This window comes from Carassius carassius, chromosome 11 (assembly GCF_963082965.1).
Source record: "Carassius carassius chromosome 11, fCarCar2.1, whole genome shotgun sequence".
NCBI lineage: Eukaryota > Metazoa > Chordata > Actinopteri > Cypriniformes > Cyprinidae > Carassius > Carassius carassius.
In genome coordinates this window covers 21,766,207-21,787,746 of record NC_081765.1, presented here as the reverse complement: position 1 = coordinate 21,787,746, position 21,540 = coordinate 21,766,207, and the positions used below count along the sequence as shown (strand labels likewise).

General features: G+C 35.6%; 1 protein-coding gene across 3 annotated transcripts in view; it reads left to right on the top strand.

Moving 5' to 3' along the window:
• nalcn (sodium leak channel, non-selective) overlaps positions 1-21,540 on the top strand; it is a 129,528-nt gene that overhangs the window by 24,026 nt on the left and 83,962 nt on the right. For all 3 annotated transcript variants that reach the window (XM_059562107.1, XM_059562106.1, XM_059562105.1), the window contains 4 exons: positions 724-866; positions 1,485-1,589; positions 5,584-5,670; positions 13,207-13,338. In XM_059562107.1, the coding sequence (XP_059418090.1) occupies positions 724-866; positions 1,485-1,589; positions 5,584-5,670; positions 13,207-13,338 (467 nt within the window). The remainder of the gene's footprint in view (positions 1-723; positions 867-1,484; positions 1,590-5,583; positions 5,671-13,206; positions 13,339-21,540) is intronic.

Below are 21,540 nucleotides of genomic sequence, written 5' to 3'. Positions count from 1 at the left end.
TTTAGTATTATTTATATACTATAGTATCTATTAGTATTTTGAATTAAGTTTTATTTGTACATTTATAAAAAAAAATTAAATAAAACAAAGTATATTGAATTTTGGTTTAAGTAATTTTATTGTGTGATGGTGCCATAATGACATCCATCCATATTCATTTTTAATTGTATGGAAGAGACAATGAAATCCTTTTTTTAATAGCTAAACATCTCCTTTTGTATAACACATGGTTTGGAACAGTGTGAGGGTGGCTAAATAACTAAATAATACCGTAAATAACAGCAGATTATTAATTTAAGTCTCATGGGGATTTGTCCTCTTTCCACTAATTTTTTATGAATAAATTTATGATTTAACACTTGTATGATTAAAAAGACATGATACAACATAGTCATGAAAGCAATCTTTCCTTGAGTGTGTAGTTCTTCATTTAGCCTAGTTCCTTTGATACACAGATACTGTTACTCTCCAGCACAACATGGAACCAAAGAGTACTTCAGAAGTCAGAATAACAATCTCATTCAGCTGTTTGGAGAGAGAAATGCATAGCTGGGCAATAGGAAGCACCTGACAAGGTTCACTAATTCCAAGACTGTGTTTATGTCTGAATATTTATGTCTCAGTGCCCATCCGGACCACTCTGGGGGCACAAGAACATCTTAGACATGGGCTATTCCCCCTCCTCTGTCTTCTCATGTCCCTGCTTGTTGTCTCCTCTTTCAGGCACCAGTATATTCACTGTATATGAGGCTGCTTCCCAGGAGGGATGGGTCTTCATCATGTATCGAGCCATCGACAGCTTCCCACGCTGGCGCTCATATTTCTACTTCATCACGCTCATCTTCTTCCTCGCCTGGCTGGTCAAGGTGAAAAAATACTTTTCTTTTCACACCAGCGATCTTCAAAAACTTAGTCATAATCTGCACATGGGTCCTCTTTCATTTCTAGACATAGAAAAGTGAGGGTTATTCTAGGTATCTAATATATTTTGTGTTATTATATATTGAGCCTTATACAGTACATAGATATTTTTTTTATTTCAAGCTTTTTAAAGGTTTATGAAATATGGCCCATTTATTTGATAAAAAAAGATAATCATATTTTAAAACATAATTTATTTTTTACATTTAATTTGTTTCAAATATTTTTACTATCACTTTTAATCATCCTTGCTGAATAAAAGTATTAATAAAAAAAAAACTAAATCCAAACGTTTGAAAGGTACTGTGGAGCTTTTTTATTTACACAGCTAAGGAAAGTTCGTGGTTCAATGCAAATTAAGCTCTATTAATAATCTGCGTCTTTTGATTACCAAAGGAAACCTTTAAAAAACATCCATCAGTTTATAAAACACACACACGCACACACACGGATATGTATATATGTATATTTCACTTATATGTCAGACAACAAACATAAGCAATGAATCATTTATGGCCCTTCATTAATTATTATTTTTTTATTTCTTTTACTCACGTTGCCAGAACGTGTTCATCGCTGTGATTATAGAAACATTTGCTGAGATTAGAGTGCAGTTCCAGCAGATGTGGGGGTCCCGGAGCAGCACCACGTCAACAGCTACTACACAGGTAAACCAAACACACTCACACACGTGCACAAAAAGCAAGCTTTGGTGTATGATTCATTTCCCACACTTGTTCATCTCTTTAATCAATATGTATGGGCAGATGTAATTAAACCAACTAAAGCAAAAATACTAAAACATTCAATATCAGCTTTTATGATTATTAAGCACAGACCAATACACACGGAAATCTGAAAGAATTCTTCCCATAATTCCCTGGAGGCTGTGAGTCTGGCTTCTGTATCCTGCAGCAGGCAGGATACACCCAACAGCAAGCTGTTCTTTTAAATAAATTTTGGCTGCTTGTCAGGTGGGGGCCTCAAACGGCACAGAGAGATCTGATTGGGCGGCTGGCAGACTCAAGGGTGAGTCATAGAGGAACGCTGCTAAAAATGCAACAGACCGAAAGAGAGGAAAAGACAGTGTGTGTGTGTGTGTGTGTGTGTGTGTGTGTGTTTGTTTGCAGTTCTGTCATTCAGCCTAAATTTGATGTGACTGATCAACTTTAAGGACAGAGAGAATCAATTAACCCTAAATGTTCCTGCTTTCCTGCCTGCAGTCCTCTCCTGTGGGGAAACCTGTCCTGTTGATTTTATACAACCATCACCTACATAATGTTTGGTGAGAAATTCACACTAACCAAGCTAATGGTGCGAATGCACAGAAAATCTGGAGTGGAGGCGTAGTGTGAAAAGTTGTGTGTGTAATTGTGTGAACTGAGGCATAGTGTCTCCCTGACTGCGCCAGTCACAGTGCCAGAGACAGTCCTGGAGCAGAGCCTTGGAGGCTGGCATGAGTGAAGCTGGCAACACTTTTGTCAGCACAAGAGTGACCTGACCACCATTATTCAAGTCTTATGGCTGTAGAAGTTCCCTCTGGGTATAAGAAGGACTATAGCACACAACATTTCTTCCAGCACTGCTTTAATGGAGTAAATCTCATGAAGAAATATCTGATACATGTGATCTCAGAATTAAACTTAACAAAAAACAAATCACAAAGAAAACAAAGGATCCCTAAAATTATTATCACCGTAATCCAAAATAAATCTTATTATTGTTAATGTTTTGTGAATGATGCTTACCATGGCTACATTTTTTTTCTATATTAATATACATTTTAAAATGACAGTTATTCCTGGGATGGTAAACTGAATTTTCAGCAGTCATTAATCAAGTCTTCAGTGTCACATGATCCTTCAGAAGTTACTCTAATGTACTGATATGGTGCAACAACAACGACAACAACCAAAATATCCTATTGTTATCAATGTTAATTATTTGATAAATAGAGTGTTTGAAAAACTATTAATCATTAAATTCAGTTGTTTCGATCTGTCCCATTACTACAGGTGACCGAGTGCTGAGGTGCATAGTGCAAAAGTTGCCAATGCTCTGCTGTTACCATAGCTTCAATATTCCACTTGCATTAAAATCATCACAAAACTATGCAGCTGGAGCTTCATGGAATAGATTTTCATGACCGAGCTGCTACATGTTAGCCTCACATCACCAAGAATAAGATAAAATAATGTAAAGCACGTCACTACTTTATTCTGGAGCAATGAAAAAAGGTTCTGTGGAGTGATGAATCATGCTTCTCTGTTTGACATTCTTGATGGGCGAGACTGAGTTTGGTGGAAGCTATTGTAGGACAATGTGTTATAAAGTGCCCTCCATAAGTATTGGAACAGTAAAGACTAAATTGCTTTGTCTGGTGTGGAGTCAGGACACATACCAAATAACCAAATATTTTACCAAATAAAAAGGACACCACTTTTAGGGTTCATCCCACTATTTGATGTGAGCATAAGTATTGGAGCAGTTGAATTTAAGGCAGATGAAAAAGATTAAAAGCTGATATTTAGTTGCAGATCCCTTGCATGCAATCAGAACAGTGATTCTGCAACCCATAGACATCATCACCAGACTCTTGGTCTTATGCTTTGAAATGCTTTTCCCCAGACTTTAATGCAGCCAATTCCAACTGTTGCTTGTTTTGGGGAGTTTTTGTCTTTGGTATCCTCTTCAGCTGGTGAAATTAATGTTCAATCGGATTTAATTCTGGAGATTGATTTGGGCAATCTAAGACTTTACATTTCTTTGCCCTGACAAAGTCATTGATTAAACTGGCAGGGTGTTTTGGGTCATTGTCCTGATCCAATATGAAGTACTTTCTAATGAGTTTGGTGGCATTTTATTGAATATTGGCAGCCAAGATGATTTTGTACCCTTCCATATTCATTCTGCTACTGCCATCATACATTAAGTCATCATTAAAATTAAGAGGTCCGGTCCTGTTCTAGAGACAGCCTCGCATGCCCATGCCATGACACAATCTCCACCAAGCTTTACAGATGAGGTTGTATGATTAGGATCATTTTCAGTTACCATTTTTTTTTCCACATTTAGCTTTACAATCACTTAGATAAAGGTTAATCTTTGTCTCATCTGTCCATCAACTCAGTTTCAAATCTCTACTGGCTCACATTTGTGAAGAATCTTGCCTTTTTATTTTTTGTGCTGATCAGAGGTTTGCATCTTGCTGTGAAGCTTCTGAGAAAATAAATCTTAAGTGTGAAATGTCGAACCCTGACTGCCCAGGATTAAAAATGACCCTGAGTTAACAAATTAAAGTGTGAAAAGCCCAATAAGGCTCTTTATAATTTTTAAGGCAATTTGCCTATGGAACTATATGATGTATGTGCTTCAGATATAACTCATGCTGTGTCCTTGAAAAAAAAAAACTTTCTGTATCTTAATTTTTAATTAAACTGAAATGTCTATGAAGATATGAAGAAAGATATCTAAGGGTACACAAAACCTTGGTTTATTAAGTGTTAGACAATAAGACTTGGAATGATGCCTTTAATCTGAGAGAAATAAAAGTAAAATAAGGATCTCTGGGGGCCTTATGATACTCTTGGGCAAGATTTGCACCATCCTTTTTGTGACTGGCTTATAAAAAAATAATATAATTCAGAAAGACCCTTAAGAAGATTACCACATGGATGGCAAAGTTATAATTACTAGACTATGAGGGGAAACTTTTAAAATATCTATTTATGTAGGTAACCCTTTTTTAATCTGTCAGAGCTGAAGGGGCATTGTCAGCTTAATGACTGTCATTTCTCATGGGTTTAATTGGTTATCTATTCTTCTGAACTGTTAAAAGACAGACATAAGTGGAACAGCAGCAGTGCACATTAGGAACAGCCATAAGCAGACTTACACTTCTAATGAAGGGTTTGGGATATGAACAATGGGAGGGGGTCACAAAATGTTGTCTCAAGCTTGATATATATTAAGAAAATGTACAGCAACATTTAATATGGAATATAGACATGTACATGTATGTCATGTAACTCATCCCACACATTTTGTGATGTGACCACAAATAATACATAGAATTATGTTGTTTGTTGAGGAGAGGTGGGTTATTACTTTTCTAAACAATCAGTTTTATTTAGATTTTCACATGGTGCAAAATAAAAAGACTTAAAGTACAGAGCCGTCTGACAATTCTGGGCTGTGTACATATGGATATGAGTAGCCTCTGTTGTTTGCCAGATTTAAGGTGCCTGCTGTAACATTGCCTCCCTCCTCTAGTCCCTGTTGTCTCTGCTGCTGTCTCCTCGTATCCTCGTCATGTGAAGTCATGGTGCATTTAGATTCTGAAATGTGAATAGATGCTTGCTGGATCATGAAGCCAATTTCTTGTGACCTTGCCTATGTTTATGAAATAGTAAAAAAGTTGGTAGACAATTCCATTGAATATCATGTAATTGCCCGTTGTTTTCAAGATTGTCAGTTGTCTTCGAAGCCATCATTTTTTTTGTTTGTTTGTTTTTCTTTCAATTATTTGACGTCAAATATGTATTTTGATGGCATTTAGTTTGGCGTGAGTGTGTATTAACAAAAACTGCTAATCATTCACAGTTGTTAACAATCTCTCTCTCCTTTCTTTTCCTCTCTTTCCATCTCTCCTGCTGGTGGCAGATGTTTCACGAGGACGCGTCTGGAGGATGGCAGCTTGTGGCTGTGGACGTGAATAAACCACATGGCCAGGCGCCTGCTTGCCTCCAGGTACCAGACATGCGATTTAATGACACTGATGCCCCCGAACATCAGCACACCATCAGTATTGCCTGAATGCCACATCTAATGCCACACTGCTGTGTGGGAGTGCAAGTAATGTGCTGCAGGTGGCCTGAACGCAGTAGCCACATTTAGATTTTGCTCAAACTAGCTGGTACGATTTTGACAGAGTATGAATAGACTGTGGAATGAACTGAGCAAAGTTTGCCTTCCCCCCTTTTGTGAACCCAATCTACCACATGCAAGATACACAAACTTACATAGCCACATATGTGGTTCAATCTTATGCTGAATACGTCTGCAGAAGCACAAGAGTTTGTTGTTGTATTTTTTTTCTGTTTTACTTTAAATCTGGATTGATTTATGAAATCAACTTGCCATTTGCCATATTCTGGTTTTGTTCTACACTATTTTCAGTACTTGTTACTACAGATAAAAGGGATTGATTTAGGATTCAGACTGACTTTATTAGACAAAAACTTAAATGTCTTATTATTTTGAAATAATGTGCCGATGTTGTGTTTTATACTTTTTGTATAAAATTATGCATATTGCATATTTCTCTGCATATTGCAGACAAATTATGAGTTGGATTTGAAGGGTCATAGAATAGAGTGTTCTTTTGATGGCTGATAATAACATAATAACTGAAAGGACAGCATCTGGAGAAAGTGTAATGGCACTTACCTTTAAAAACCAGTCCTGACTTTTAGATTTGCCTACACAGAGGGAGAGAGATCATCAGTGAAAATAGGTCTTTAGCAGAGTCACATAGAAGTTCATATTCAAAGATACAATCTAATGCATACTAATGCATTACATTTGGGTTAAGAATTGACAGTATAATCCTGGTGAAAAGCTTACATTTAATTCAAACAAGGCTTTTCAACTGTAGAGTAGGGAACATTTGAAAATATTCATTGCAAGTAAAAAAGACCAATGACTGGTATTTGATGACATTTCTGGGGCCAGGTTTCTATGAGTTGAACCCATCAGGTAAAGAAAAGCTTTTGTATTTCCTCAGAGAGGGGCAAAGTTTACAGTTGGTTGGATGGGGTAAACAAGAGGGAGAACGCAACAAGTTGGTGGAAGTGTAGTTCATCATCACTGTTGGGAACGTTACTTTAAAAAAGTAATTAGTTATAGTTACTCACTACTTGTTCCAAAAAGTAACTGAGTTAGTAACTTAATTACTCTATAATAAAAGTAACTCGTTACCAGGGAAAGTAACTATTTGCGTTACTGTAAAAAAAACAAAAAAACAAGTTGCTATATGTCAAATATATATATATTTTTTTAGCAGTTTTCACAAGTCAGTTGAAATAAGTAGAACAGACAGGTGTTCGTACATAACTTTAGAGATTTATTGCACGTCAACAGACAGCAAGAGTTTTATCCTGCACTCTTTGTAAGAAAAGTGTTTTTGGCCACTAGCTTTGTAGATGCGTGTCACACATTACATGTACACATTACATGCACGTTCTTGCCCTTGACTACAATGAATTTAAAGTAGTGCTTATATCTCCACCTTGAAAATGCCAACTTTTCATCGGATTGCTCCTGACTTGCCATTTCTCCTGCTGCTGCGAATCTGTGTAGCTGTTGCGTGTGTGTGACTGTGTGTGTTTGGCGCCGCTGGCGCGTGTGTGTAAAAACACTGGCTCTGATTGGCTACCATGAAACACATGACTCTGCCTTAGCCAATCATAATCGCTTATCTCGTTATTAACCCACCTGCTCACTCGCTGTGTGAGCAAGGGGTGCGTTCGGATTGCATAATAAATCAATGCATAGTAACGCACCACATTTGACGTTCAGTAACTTTAACGGCGTTGTAACGACGGGAAAAGTAATTAGTTAGATTAGCCCGTTACTGAAAAAATAACGTTGTTACCTAACGCCGTTCTTTTAAACGCCGTTATTCCAAACACTGTTCATCATAGGTGAGAATGTAGTTGTTTAAAACTCAAATCTGTGGTTTATTTATAAAGACAACACCTATTTAAAAATGTGTTTCGCCTATTTCGGAGACGGTGAGCTCCACAAGATCAGCGTATCCGCCGAGAGCAGCCTCACCTCGGCTAGACCTTCTGATATGTGCCGCTGGCTGTGATGTCTCTTTAGTGGTTAAACATAAAATAGAATTCATTTTGGGTAAATCTAACAGGTAATCTTTGGTCTGTATTCAATTTATCTATATGTTAAAATGAAAATAAAAAAGGCAAATTGATATAATATTTCGTTTCATTGTAATGACTGTATATATACACATTTCCCTACATTTCTGCAGCTATTATTATGTTCAAATGAAAACGAAAGAAGGCAGTGGTATTTGATATCATAATTTGTTTTATTGTAAATATACACTGAGGAAAATTGCAGTAGTCAAGGCGAGCTGACTGATGTTATCATGTACGCTGCTGTTTGCAGAATTACCGGACTTGCTTTGTCGCGGACATCACACTCCCAAGTCGAACGCACAAAGTCTGAACTACCGAGGATGCATGTCCAAAATCAGTGTACTTTGTATTGAGAAACGCGCGCAGACCTATGTCACCAATCTATTTGCCTAATCTTCCCGGTACTTTAGACCGTGGTGGAAACGCAAAAAGCAACAGGTCTGGGGTGAAAAAAGTTCCTGGGGAAAAAAGTTCCTGGTACAAATGTTCCGGGTAATTTCGGTGGAAAAGCGGCAATAGTTCGCCTTATGGGGCACAGATCTTGCCGCAGTTTTGAACAGAATCCTAAGTGAATTTCACAAAGAAATGGCCAGGTCATATTTATTTATGTATTACTAATAGGGCTGTCAATAGATTACAATTTTTAATCTAATTAATCACAATGGCTGAGGCCTCCAGTACGATCTTGCGTCTCTCCGTGAGATTTGGCTATTGTGCTAGAGGCTCTCTGCAAACCTCCGTTTGAACCACTGGAGTAGGTTTCAGATCAAGTTCTGAACCTTAAGACTCTTAAGGCCCTGTCAGTGGCCCCTCCTTCTTAGACTTTGCACATGGTTTAGCCCAGGGGTCTGAACCGGTTCAAGGAATGAAAATGAAAACCAGAAAATGAACAAAATTTTGACAGGAACAGGACCAGAAACAGAAACGAAATCAAATTTTATAGTTCCGAACAGAATCGAAAATTTGAAATGGTTAATAACGTTATTTTATCATTCCATTTCATATTTGAAATTTGCTGTAAACCAATCATGAATTATAGTAGTACATCCTATGCAAATGTGATGCTGAAGCCAACGAGTGAAATGTCCACTCAGCTGTGAACTCATCATAGGCAAGTTTCAATGGCAATGCACCGCCTTTAGGGCTGGATTAAGACCAAATTAGGCCTGATGACGCAGTGCAAAAAGGGCCTATTTTTTCTCGACGTTGGTGCATGTGCATTCGACACTCAAGCGCCAGCATGCTTAGCCTTTCCTGCCCAACTGAGGACCCCAGCTCTCCTTTGATTATTCCCAACTTTGAGAAGCTCCGCTCTCTGGGGGCATTGGACACCATCATGCACAGACCAACTGTGCAAACCAATTTCGACATTTGGAAACATCTGAGAAAGATTCAACGATGACAAAAGCTTGTACAAGCTCTGCTGATTCATTCACAGTCACCGGTTTCTGAGTGCGCATAAATGCAGCAAACTGTATCAGCTAATTTTGACCGATTAATATTGAGTTTAAAAGGTTTAAAAAGGTTTAAAAAGTCATTTATAAAAATACATACTGTATTTTTCGGACTACAAGTCGCACCTAAGTATAAGTCGCATCAGACCAAAAATACGTCATGACGAGGAAAAAAAAACATATATAAGTCGCACTGGACTACAAGTCGCATTTATTTAGAACCAAGAGAAAACATTACCGTCTACAGCCCTCTCGCGGCTGTAGACGGTAATGTTTTCTCTTGGTTAATTTCTCTTGGTTTCATGTCAAATTAATTTTGATAAATAAGTCGCACCTGACTATAAGTCAGGACCAGCCAAACTATGAAAAAAAGTGCGACTTATAGTCCGGAAAATACGGTGTATATATATATATGAGAAATGTATATATATATATATATATATATATATATATATATATATATATATATATATATAATTTTAATTAAATTAAATTTAAGCATTTTGCAGACACTTTTATCCAAAGTGACTTACAGTGCATTCAGGCTATTAATTAAATATATATATATATATATATATATATAAACGTATCTTAAGATTTTTACAAAAAAAATATTATTTAATTCAGAAATAGACATAATGCAGACACAAAATGTTTACAAACATAAGGCTATAATAAACACTGTAAACATAGCTAGGCTATTTTTATAATCATTTGGCATTCAAATACATGGCGAATACGGAAACATTGATCTTGTGTCGAATGAGAGACCCAACGTTGGTTTGAGTTTCGTTTTAGCCTAAATGAATTAGTTTTGGTTTGTCGTTAATATTGCTAAAGCTTATTATATTTTTAATTCTTATTCTTTTCTAAATACTGTTAATTGAAATGATTTGTTGTGGAGTTAGGGGAACTAAAATAGCCTAGCGGAGCTTCTCAAATTTCCCGGAAGCTTAACAGTTTTCATTTGCTATATTAACCTCAATAATAATTCTTAGAATTAAATTTGGAGTCAGACTTTCGGACGCATAGCTATACAGCGTTACTTATTATACATTTACTTTTATTCTATATTCTTTGCACTTGATGTTACTATGTTAATTTCATTTATTTTTCCTAACCAACGCTCCTTAACCGATTAACCATTAACCAACAAGATTATTTTAAATAATAATAGTTGAAAGTACAAACACTATATAATAAATAACATTTTAGCATCCAGATACGTCAGGAACATGGAAACATTTGGATTCGTACCGAAATGAGAGAAGTAGGCATCAGCTTCAACTTTAGATTAGATTAATTTGGTTTTGGATTGACTGTTTTATAGCCTAAACTTTAGTTTATAACTTCATTATTTTGGAAGTAATAGGGATAATAAAATGCATGTGAGCCACAACTTAAGATGATGCTGTGACTAAGTGTTAGATCTCTATTTTTTCGTTGTCTTTTTGAGTAAAGAAAATGCTATACTTTATTATTATTATAGGCAAAGATTATAGCGTTATAAAGATTATAACGTTATTAACTGGTATGTTATAAATATTATAACGTTATTAACCGGTATTTCTTCTACCCGAACCGGTTTTGAAATTTTTGACATTTTCAAGATATTTTAAGTAATTTTGGAGCACTTCATGCTTCCTTCTGCTGATCAGCTTTTTGAAAAGGCTGATTTCATTTTCCAGCAGGATTTGACACTTGTCCATACTGCCAAAAGCACCAAAAGTTGGTTAAATTACCATGGTGTTGGTGTGCTTGACTGGCCAGCAAACTCACCAGACCTGAACCCAATGGAGAATCTATGAGGTATTGTCAAGAGGAAAATGAGAAACAAGAGACCAAAAAAATGCAGATGTCTGTGGATGTTCTCTCTTTTGCTCACTTTCCTTTGATTTTAAATAGCTTGTAAAAGCAGCGGGAGCATTTTGCTTTCACTTTCAAATAGCGGCAATTCGGCGTAAAGCAAATGTTCGTTTTTAGTTAGTTTGAATTTTCCCTCTTTCCCTCACATTCCTTTGATTTTAAATAGCTTAAAAGCACCGTGCGCATTTTACTTATAAAAAATTTAATTAAAATTAAATTTATGCATTTAGCAGACGCTTTTATCCAAAGCGACTTACAGTGCATTTAGCCTATCAATTTTTGCCTATCATGTGTTCCCGGGGAATCGAACCCCCAACCTTGCGCTTGATAATGCAATGCTCTACCAATTGAGCTACAGGAACACTTCACTTCAAATTAGTGGCAGTTTAGCATCAGTTGATTGAATGCAACAACAAAATACATGATCAAACCCACTTTAGCCTATTTATAGAACATAGAACTTTTATTAACAAAAAAAAAAAAAACTTACATACAGTTTAAATAGGTATACAAAACAGGAATACATGTATACATGTATAATATATAACCAAATAGATAAGAAACATACAACATTTATTAGCAAAACAAATAAGAAAGCTTGAAGGCATGGCATACACCTTGATGTGAAATAAAATATATAAATGACATAAAGATAAATAAAATAAAAATCAGAAAACAATATGGAACCAATTAAATAAACAAATGTTGCATAGAGTAATTGATCTTTTGTGACAGTTTCGGTTTCAGTTTAAACCATAGAAAAAAAGACATGGGTATGAAACAGGTGTGGACCCATATGGTAATACAAATATCACTTGCTTTAAATTAATACAGCTCACACCTCAATACATATTTTACTCACCTTAAAACAAAATAGAGTCTATACAAATATAATTTGCTTTTATACTCTCATTCACTTTTTGTGATGGGTGATATAGGAAAATATCACTGTCTGATGACAATAATAGAAATGTACTGTTTGAAATAATAGCAAAGCTATTTTCTAATGAAATCATGCTAGACAGGTATAGTATAGATATATATAAATAACCACACTCTCATTTTGTTAGTAATTTATTTTCAACTTATTTCTGTTTGCTTGCTTGTTTGTAACCTTTAAGGCTTTCATATGTTGTTTTTTGTACTCGGAGACCAATGATATCATCTCCACCGACAGCGTTTTATCTAGAATGCTGGCTTCCAGACACATGACCCAAAAGATCATGTCTTATTAGTCAGTGTTTTTTCTTCCTCCACTGGAAGAAACTTGGCAGTGTCAGCAGTACGGAGAAATGTGCTTCTGGAACATTCTAGTGCAAAAATCGGAAATATCTTAAAATAAAAAGAAATAAAATTACAGTGTTCCAGAAACTGTTTTGTGGCAGGAAAATTTCTTTATAATGCAGCTTGGGTTTAATGTTGTTTTTCAAATAAAATACCTCCAGTAACTCCAAAAAATCCAATGTAGCAGCTAACTTTTAGAAGAAAGAATACCTGCCACAGTTTCAAATGGAGACAGAACTCATGGGCAGCAGACAGGTGGCTCAGTCTGGCCTTAAATTAAGTTGTCTTTCCTGCCTCATGTTCCTGGGTTTTTAATGGCTCTGAGATGGGGTTCATTTGGCCTGCTGAGGGGCTCAGGCAGTGAGGGTCTATTTAGTTGGCTCAGTCCTTACTGTGATTAAAAGGTTCCATTGTACAAGAGTAGAGAATCAAGTGGAAATAATGTTTTTCCGGCAGCTACACTCAGTATGAGGAAGCAGTCTACTTGTTCATAAGGGAGAATATACATCCAGAGACATTAAAAATGAGAGGAGATGTACTGTACCACACATATATAAAATGATTTAAAGAAATTGCTCAATATGGCAGCTCAAGGAATAGATGTCATGCATCTCAGTTGACTGAAGTGTGTGCACAGTTAAAATATACACGCACAGTTGACAAAAAGTTGCCTCAAAAGACATGCCTCAAAATGTCACTAAGCTTTTGACAACACTGTGTCTGATCTTTTCTTTCTGCAGCAACTGATGCGATCTTCAGTTTTCCACATGTTCATCCTCAGTATGGTGGCCGTCGACGTGATAGTAGCTGCTAGCAATTACCACAAGGGGGAGGACCATAAACTTACCAATGATGAGTTCTACCTGGCTGAGGTAAGACCTGTCAAAATAGATTTTTAGAAATTTGTTGAACCCTCTGGGGTCGACAAACGCAGATATGAGTTTTGTGGGATCTTCTCTTGATAACACAGAAAATAAGTTAAATTACACTGTACAGTTTTGAACATACAGATAAGAGCAATATATGAATGAAATCTTTAAAGGGTCTACTTCTATTTGTATACACACATAATAACAACAAAACTTTTTGCATTTACAAAATAAATAAAAACAAACAGATCAGATCAAGTCTGCTGCCTTGATCTGCCTGATCTTCATTTAAAAATGCATCATTAAAATAAACTGTAACTCAGCAAATACTCAACAAAGAGACATGAGCGATATATCTATAGAAAGCTTGACATGTCTAATTTTTTAACTAAGCAAGTCTTATCGAAAACATATATTGTGTGATAAAGTAATCCATATGGAAACAACACGATGTCCAGTCTTTCACGTCTCTCGTCATTATATCTAATGCGACCATGCCCACGTGCTGATCGTGATATAGATATTATAATGGTCCACGTGAAGCACCCAGCGTGTAAATGCCCACACAGAAAACAAAGCAGCGAGACTATAACTCAAGTTTTTTTCAGTTTTACTTTTCACTTTGCGCTGAGAGGAATAAGACAGAATTCACCTCAGAAAAGACTCGCTAAGTCAAATAAGACCGAATTCACCTCAAGAATCTTTGGATTACCTCAGAAAAAAGAATGAAGCGGCTTGATCCAGCAGAGATCATAAACATGAGTAAGTCTTTTTTTAATTCATCTACTTATATTAGTTTTCACATAACTTGTACACATTTAATAGTTAGACTTTTTCCAAACTATAATTCCTAACTAAATGTATAATCAACAGATAATATGAAGTTTCAATCACAGCATCTAAATGTCTTACTATGCCAGGATGTTTATTTTTTATGTTCTATAACATGACATAACATAGCAATACAATATAAAAGTAATATGAGTTATAATGTTACTATCCTAATGTCAGTAAAAATAATTAGACAAAACTTTACTGTGATAGGTTACTCTGTTGACGAATATAGCCATATATGTTTATAACTATATATTTTTGATTGTAAAGGCCTACATACAAAGCATGCTTGTGTTTATGAATGTAACTAAACTTCTGTCCATAAATATCTGCTCTGGTGTAAATATTTTGAATGTTATACCCCATAATTGGTGTTTGCGATCGTCCGAGTTGTAAAAGTATCATGTAGGCTGTAAATATCACTGATAATAAATGTGCTATGTGGTAATTGTGTTCTTTTTTCCCCTATAAATTACTACTAGTATCAGTGACCATCACAATAATATTAATTATGTAGTTTATTTGTGTAAACAGCATTTATTTTTTATTTCAGATGTGAGGATAACAGTGCAAAAGAACCTGTTGCAAAGCGAGCCAATGCAAATAAGCAGCCCACTCAGGAACCTGGAACACAGCTAAGACCAAGCGAGGCACATGCTCCCATGAGCAGGCACGTGCACACATAGACATGAAAGGGGGCTTGAGCACCTGCCCTTTTTATTCCTGGAGAGAAAGTGCCCTTTTTTCTGGGATGCTTTTTTTTTTTTTGAAAAATAATATATATTTCTGTTTGCACACAGCTTCCCTGTCAAACAAATATATTTACTGAAATATAGTATCTAAATATCAGGTCAGGAGTTCTGAAGCGCTCCCTCTCCCTCTCCCCCGATTGTTAAACCCGATTGTATTGCTTCCGCTAAAGAAAATAGTCCGCTCCGTCTCTACGGTTAGAATCCTGTGAGTCCATAGCAACGCTCTGTTTTTCATGGCAACGGCCTGTTATACTCCGCACAGCGGTCTGTTGGTTATAACAGACCGCATTCTACATTGGAATTCAACCAAGCCATGTAATAAAATAAGTTAATAAAATAAGCATATATCACCACCAGGTGATATGCTTTAGTTATTTTGTTTATCCTATTTATCTGCATTTCCCTGTCAATTATATGCAAATGTGCGCATTTTAACTAGTTGACGCCTAATTTGCATACAGAACGTCCCCAGTTATTGACTTACATCAAGAGTCTTTCCCCCTGAAATTTAGAAATCTAAATTGGTGAATTTAGAAGAAATCTACAGATGCAAACAGATGGAGGATACACTCTAAAAAATGTAGTAAATCTGAGTAACTGCATCTGGTACATTAATAAATAAAACTGAGCATAAATAAGTTAACATTAAACTTTAAAAATAACAATATTTATAAATTAACTATTTAAGTAATTTAACTTTTTTTATTTCCTCGAAACCTTTATAAAATAGTTTTCCATACCACCACAGATACATACATGACATTGGCTTTTATTGAATTTTTACTCAATTATTTTGGTAAGTTTAATTTTAAAGTGTTATGTATTCTGATAACACCAAAATAATTCAAACGATGTAGTGCCTTGTGCAAAAATAAACAAATTATTAGTAAAACACACCCCTCTGATGCAGTTATTTAGGTTATTGTAAATATGAAGAGTTCAGATGAAAAATCCTCTAAGTGCCATCTGAAATTTCCTTCAATAATGATCATTTTTATCAAGCTTGTATGTTTATGTTCACTTATTTCACATTACTGGCAATGAAAATTACCTATTAATTGTCATTTAAGTTAAATTACTGAACTTAAATACGAGCTTGAAAAAAAAAGCTCATAAGAAAATTTCAGATGGCACTTAGAGGCTTTTGCATCTGAACTCTTCATATATACTTGAAACTAGTAGCATAGAAAATGTTTTCAAAACATGCACATTGTGGAATGGTTTCCTTTGCTGCTCTATAAACCTAGTGAATACTAAGGAGACCATGGTTTCTGTGAACTGATTATTTTGTAGACATCTTTTGAAAATGAAACAATTGCGTGAATTTGAGGAAGATAAAATTTTTAAAACTTTTTAAATTATTTTTTTTTTTAAAAAGGAAGTCAGAGTTACGTTAATATATATATATATATATATACTTTTTTGTAAGAAAAAAAAAAAAAAAAAACCTAATTATGAGAAGTGCCCTTTATTTCACTTGAAGCCCTGCCCCTCAAAATGTCTGTGCACGTCCCTGCCCATGAGTCTCTTCAAAATGTTATTTTTATTTATGTCCTTCAGAGCACATAAACAATATACACTTTGGAAATGCCAGGTATGTGATGTTCATTTATATATTTCAACATGACACATTACCAGTCAAAAGCTTTTGAACAATAAGATTTGTCATGTTTTTGTAAAGAATTCTCTTTTGCTCACCAAGCCTGCATTTATTTGATCCAAAATACATAAAGTTGCTTTTGCTAAAGCAGTAATATTCTGAAATATTTTTACTATTTAAAATAACTGCTTTCTGTTTGAATATAGTTTAAAATGTCATTTATTCCTGTGATCAAAGCTAAATTTGCAGCATCATTACTCCAGTCTTACTCCAAGTGTAACGATATACACTAAACCATTTAAAAGCTTGGAGTCAGTATATACAGAAATTAAAACTTTTATTTAGCACACAAGTGATGATAGATACATTAACTACGGAAGAGGATTAGGGCCAGGCAATAATAAAAAAATAAAACCATCTCGAGATTAAAGTCATTATAATGCGAGATTAAACTCGTTAAATTTCGAGAAAAAAATTCGAAATACAATCTTGAGAATAAACTCATTAAATAACGAGAATAAAGTCGTTGTGTTGCGAGAAAAAACTCGTTAAATTTCGAGAAAAAAGTCGAGATACAATCTCGAGAATAAACTCATTAAATAACGAGAATAAAGTCGTTGTGTTTCGAGAAAAAACTCGTTAAATTTCGAGAAAAAAGTCGAGATACAATCTCGAGAATAAACTCATTAAATATCGAGAATAAAGTCGTTGTGTTTCGAGAAAAAAACTCGTTAAATTTCGAGAAAAAAGTCGAAATACAATCTCGAGAATAAACTCATTAAATATCGAGAATAAAGTCGTTGTGTTTCGAGAAAAAAAGTCTAAATGAAATGTAGAGAATAACGCATTCGACCAGTGTTCATTGTAGCCTACTGATAGAGGATGGCAGAGTTGGATCACTTAGTCAAGCTATATTTTAGACTTTCTTTCAGTAACAAAGAAATACTATCAATTTTAGCTAATTATGACAGAATATTAATTAGCATACGAACTTTAAAGAGAATTTGCCAGCGGCTAGGTCTTTTTAGAAGAAAAAATCAGTCCAATTTGCGCGATGTACTCGCTTTTGTCCAACATGAAATGACAACCAGTGGACAAATGCAAGGTTATCGCTGGCTTCACCTACGCGCGATTCATCGAGGTTTCGTGGTTTCCCAGGATACCATAAGACGCATTATTAAACTTGTTGATCCTCAAGGTGTGGAATTTCGACGAAGGAAACGCTTGAGAAGACGCCAGTACACTTGTGCTGGCCCGAATGCACTCTGGCATATGGACAGCTATGATAAATTAAAACCGTACGGCATTGCCATTAATGGCTGTATAGATGGTTACAGTCGTTACATTCTGTGGATGGAGGCGTACACAACCAACAACGATCCTAAAGTAATAGCCAGTTACTTCATAAAAACAGTTACTGGCATAGGAGGGTGTCCCGAGAGGTTGCGCGCGGACATGGGGACCGAAAATGGTAGTGTGGCAGCAATGCAAAGGTCTTTACGAAGTAACCATGGAGACAGTTTTGCCGGAGAAAGGAGTTTCCTTTACGGAAGAAGCACAGCAAACCAACGAATCGAGGGATGGTGGGGTATCCTCCGTAAGCAGAGCGCACAGTTTTGGATGAACCTTTTCCAGACATTAATCAGTGATGGACACTTTAGCGGAGACTTTTTGGATAAAAGTCTGATCCAGTTCTGCTTCCTTAACCTTATTCAGGTATGTCTTGTTTTAAAATGCCATTTTGTAGACCTACTATAGTTTTATAACCTATGACATTTCTAACATGAAAAAATACTATAGTATTTACTATAGTAAATTCAATTGTAGTATTGCCTACTGTATAGCCTATACTAAAGTATTAACAATTTGTTACTGAATCCAATGCATACTGTAGTGTTAACTATAGTGAACTGACAACTGCATATACTGTAGTATACTTTAGTTTTTACTACGGTAAACTGTAATGTGTTGTAGTATAACCTATAGTAAAAACTTAGTAGGCTACAGTATTGGGTAAAGTAATTTGTTTATATTACTATAGTTTTTATATTACCACAACAACTATAGAATTACCCCAACAAATTAATTCAAGTACTTTACTATAGTGTGGTTCAAAAATACTATAGTATTTTTTTCATGTGGGTTTACCATGAAAAAAAAACAGTTCCAGACCTATAGCCACTAACAGCCAAGATAAACAATGAACTAGTAACTATTAGGCTAACAACGCCAATGGATTTTAAAACGATTGATATATTAGCACTTGCTAAACTATATCTTTTAAATAGCTATATAATTACGCATACATCACACTATTGTTCAATATACCTAAAGTATGCTTTATTTCTCTGTACATTTTTATTATTTTGTATTTCTTTATTCTTTACAGGACGAACTTGATGAGGTAGTAAATACATGGAATTCCCACAAAATCAGAGCACGATCTGGAAATGATGCAGCATCAGGACGTCCGATAGTGATGTTCTCTCTTCCAGGATTGCACAATGCTGAAGATAGACTCAAATTAATTGACATGGACGAAGCGGCCTTGTGTCAGGAAGAGTGCACCCCCAAGGGTCAGTTCCCTTGTGATGAAACAGTTTTTGATCTGTGCTGTCTGTTAATGGAGGAAAATGGATGGGATGCTCCTACAGATCCATTCAGTGCAGCTAATCTTTACATTTTGTTGAGAGCAGAAATACAGCAAAATATTTGATGGTCCTTAATCCAAAGAAAAGTTTGTTAGCTGGGCACCTATCTGTCATAACTCATATTTATTTGTCTTTTCTGTAGTTCATGCTCCATATCAATGAAAATTAGAGCAGGTGTGTTAAAATGAGTGTGACTGCTATATCAACAGCAAAAGTTTAATACACAATGCTTACTTAACCCTTTGTAGGTAAACATACCATGTGTCCAAAGTATCACTATATAGTGCATTATGGATTGCACAGCCTTTATTTAGCTAAAGTGCATGTTGCTGTGTGCCATGTTAAAAATAAGAGTATTTGATGTTTTTTATGATACTGAATTACCAACATTATGTCTGATTTATGCACAGTTGTTGTATATGCACATTTCACCTTTAAGAAAAATGTTTATTTAGTACAAATGTGAACAATGAACAGCACTGCTTATGAAGTGCACTGCTTATTGAAACATGAAAACAGCACTGCTTATTGAAACATGAAAACATTTTGAAATTTCAAAATCTGTTAAATTGGCACAAAACTCCTTGGATTTTAACAGAAACATTTTCTAAAGGAACTTTGAGTCTGCACTGAAAATTAACAATAAAATATTTGAGCATACAATTACAAGTATCAGTGTATGTATGACAATAGTGTCTTTTTATCTGTATCTGTATCTTAAAATGTGATCAAGCAGTTAAATTATTAACAATTTACAGCATAATTAGACTGGGATTTAAACTACTTTTTTTTTTCAAAAGTATATGCTTGTATAATTGCAATCTTCAAGCTAAGATTTCTAAGGCAACATTGCTAAAACCAAACAAGCAAAGGGATATGTGTGTTAACTCATCTTTAACTTATGATAAACTTTTGATTTCTGTAACTGAAAATCAAATCAAAATTAAATCAAAATTAAATCAAACAGAAATCAAAATTATTTTTCAGATATTCTGAATGAGGTGGACAACTACATGTTAAACTATGTCCATTACCCAAATGTTGCTCTCCAAAACAGCATTAAATTCAGCACGAAAGTCTGGAAAATTCTCATAGTTCTCACACAGCTGAAGGAACATCCCACATGTACGACCAATAGGGCGCCTTGTGAAATCTGACATCACTGCAAACTCAACAGAGATGCGTTCTGACACAATCAAGTAACATCCTGTGCAGAACCTCAGAAACTTTCCTAGTTTCTCATCATCCATTTCTCTGATGTACCTTTTCAGATGATGTGCCACTTCTCTTTGCTTTGCTGTCATATCAGCAGGGAACTTCAAAAGTCCTAAGACCTTTTTAGTTGTTGGTAAGAGTTTAGCATACATCTCTTTTAGCTCCTCAAAAGTAAGGGTGATTTGTGATTGTGTGATGTCCTTCCAACAGTCTAACACAAACATTGGCTTTTGGACAAGCTCTTTGTGGGAAATCTCCTTCAGAATTTCGGAGAAGTTTTCTGCAGAGACTTTTCTGCGGCATTCATAGCTGTCAAGAACTTCCAACAGTTCATCAAGTTCAACAGAAGAGAAATCCTGTAATGCACGTTGAAGAATTTCTCGTTCTTGGGTGCTTACAAACTGAAGGAAGCACTCTATTAGGTCACTGTATACTGCACCAAAAAGCATCTCCTCCATAAAAGGGGGGGCCATCTTTATTGGAATGTATTGGCAGTCTTTGTAACCTTTCAGGAAAATTCTGCCAACAGCTTTCCAAGAGTCAGCTTGGAAATCATGTCTAATGAAAGGAACTTTCATTGTAGTTCCAAGTGTACAACGATCATAGAATTCTTGCCAGAAGGTACTATATATATCTCGGAGAACCCCTGACCCACAGCCAGCTTCCTCTGAATTGTCTGGCAATAAGCGTTTAAATGCCAGTTGCCTGGTCAAAGTCTCCGGATCAGAAAATTCATTGATCATGTCATGGAGGCAGTTTCCATGACGTATAATGATTTGTTTTGTTTGAATGCCAATTTCAGTGGTTTCTGGAGGCACATAAACTAACGTGTTCTCCAGGTCAGATTCATCTCCTGAGTAAGGGCCAAATGTGATTTCAGGGTCAGAAATATTAAGTGGGTCATTCACTACATCATCTGCCATGATGAAAACTTCCTCAGCTAATGTAATACTCAGGCCTGGTACCACTGGAAGATCTGTGACAACTGAGGAATCTGCATAGTTGTTAGTGGGCATTGTAGAAAAGTCTGCTAAATCTTCACTATAATCACTTTGTAGTGAGATGATGCTGGTCTCATCATTATTTTCACTTTCAGACTCAATATTTGAAGTACTGTCAGCTGACTCGTTTGGCTTAGTAGCTATGTAGAAGC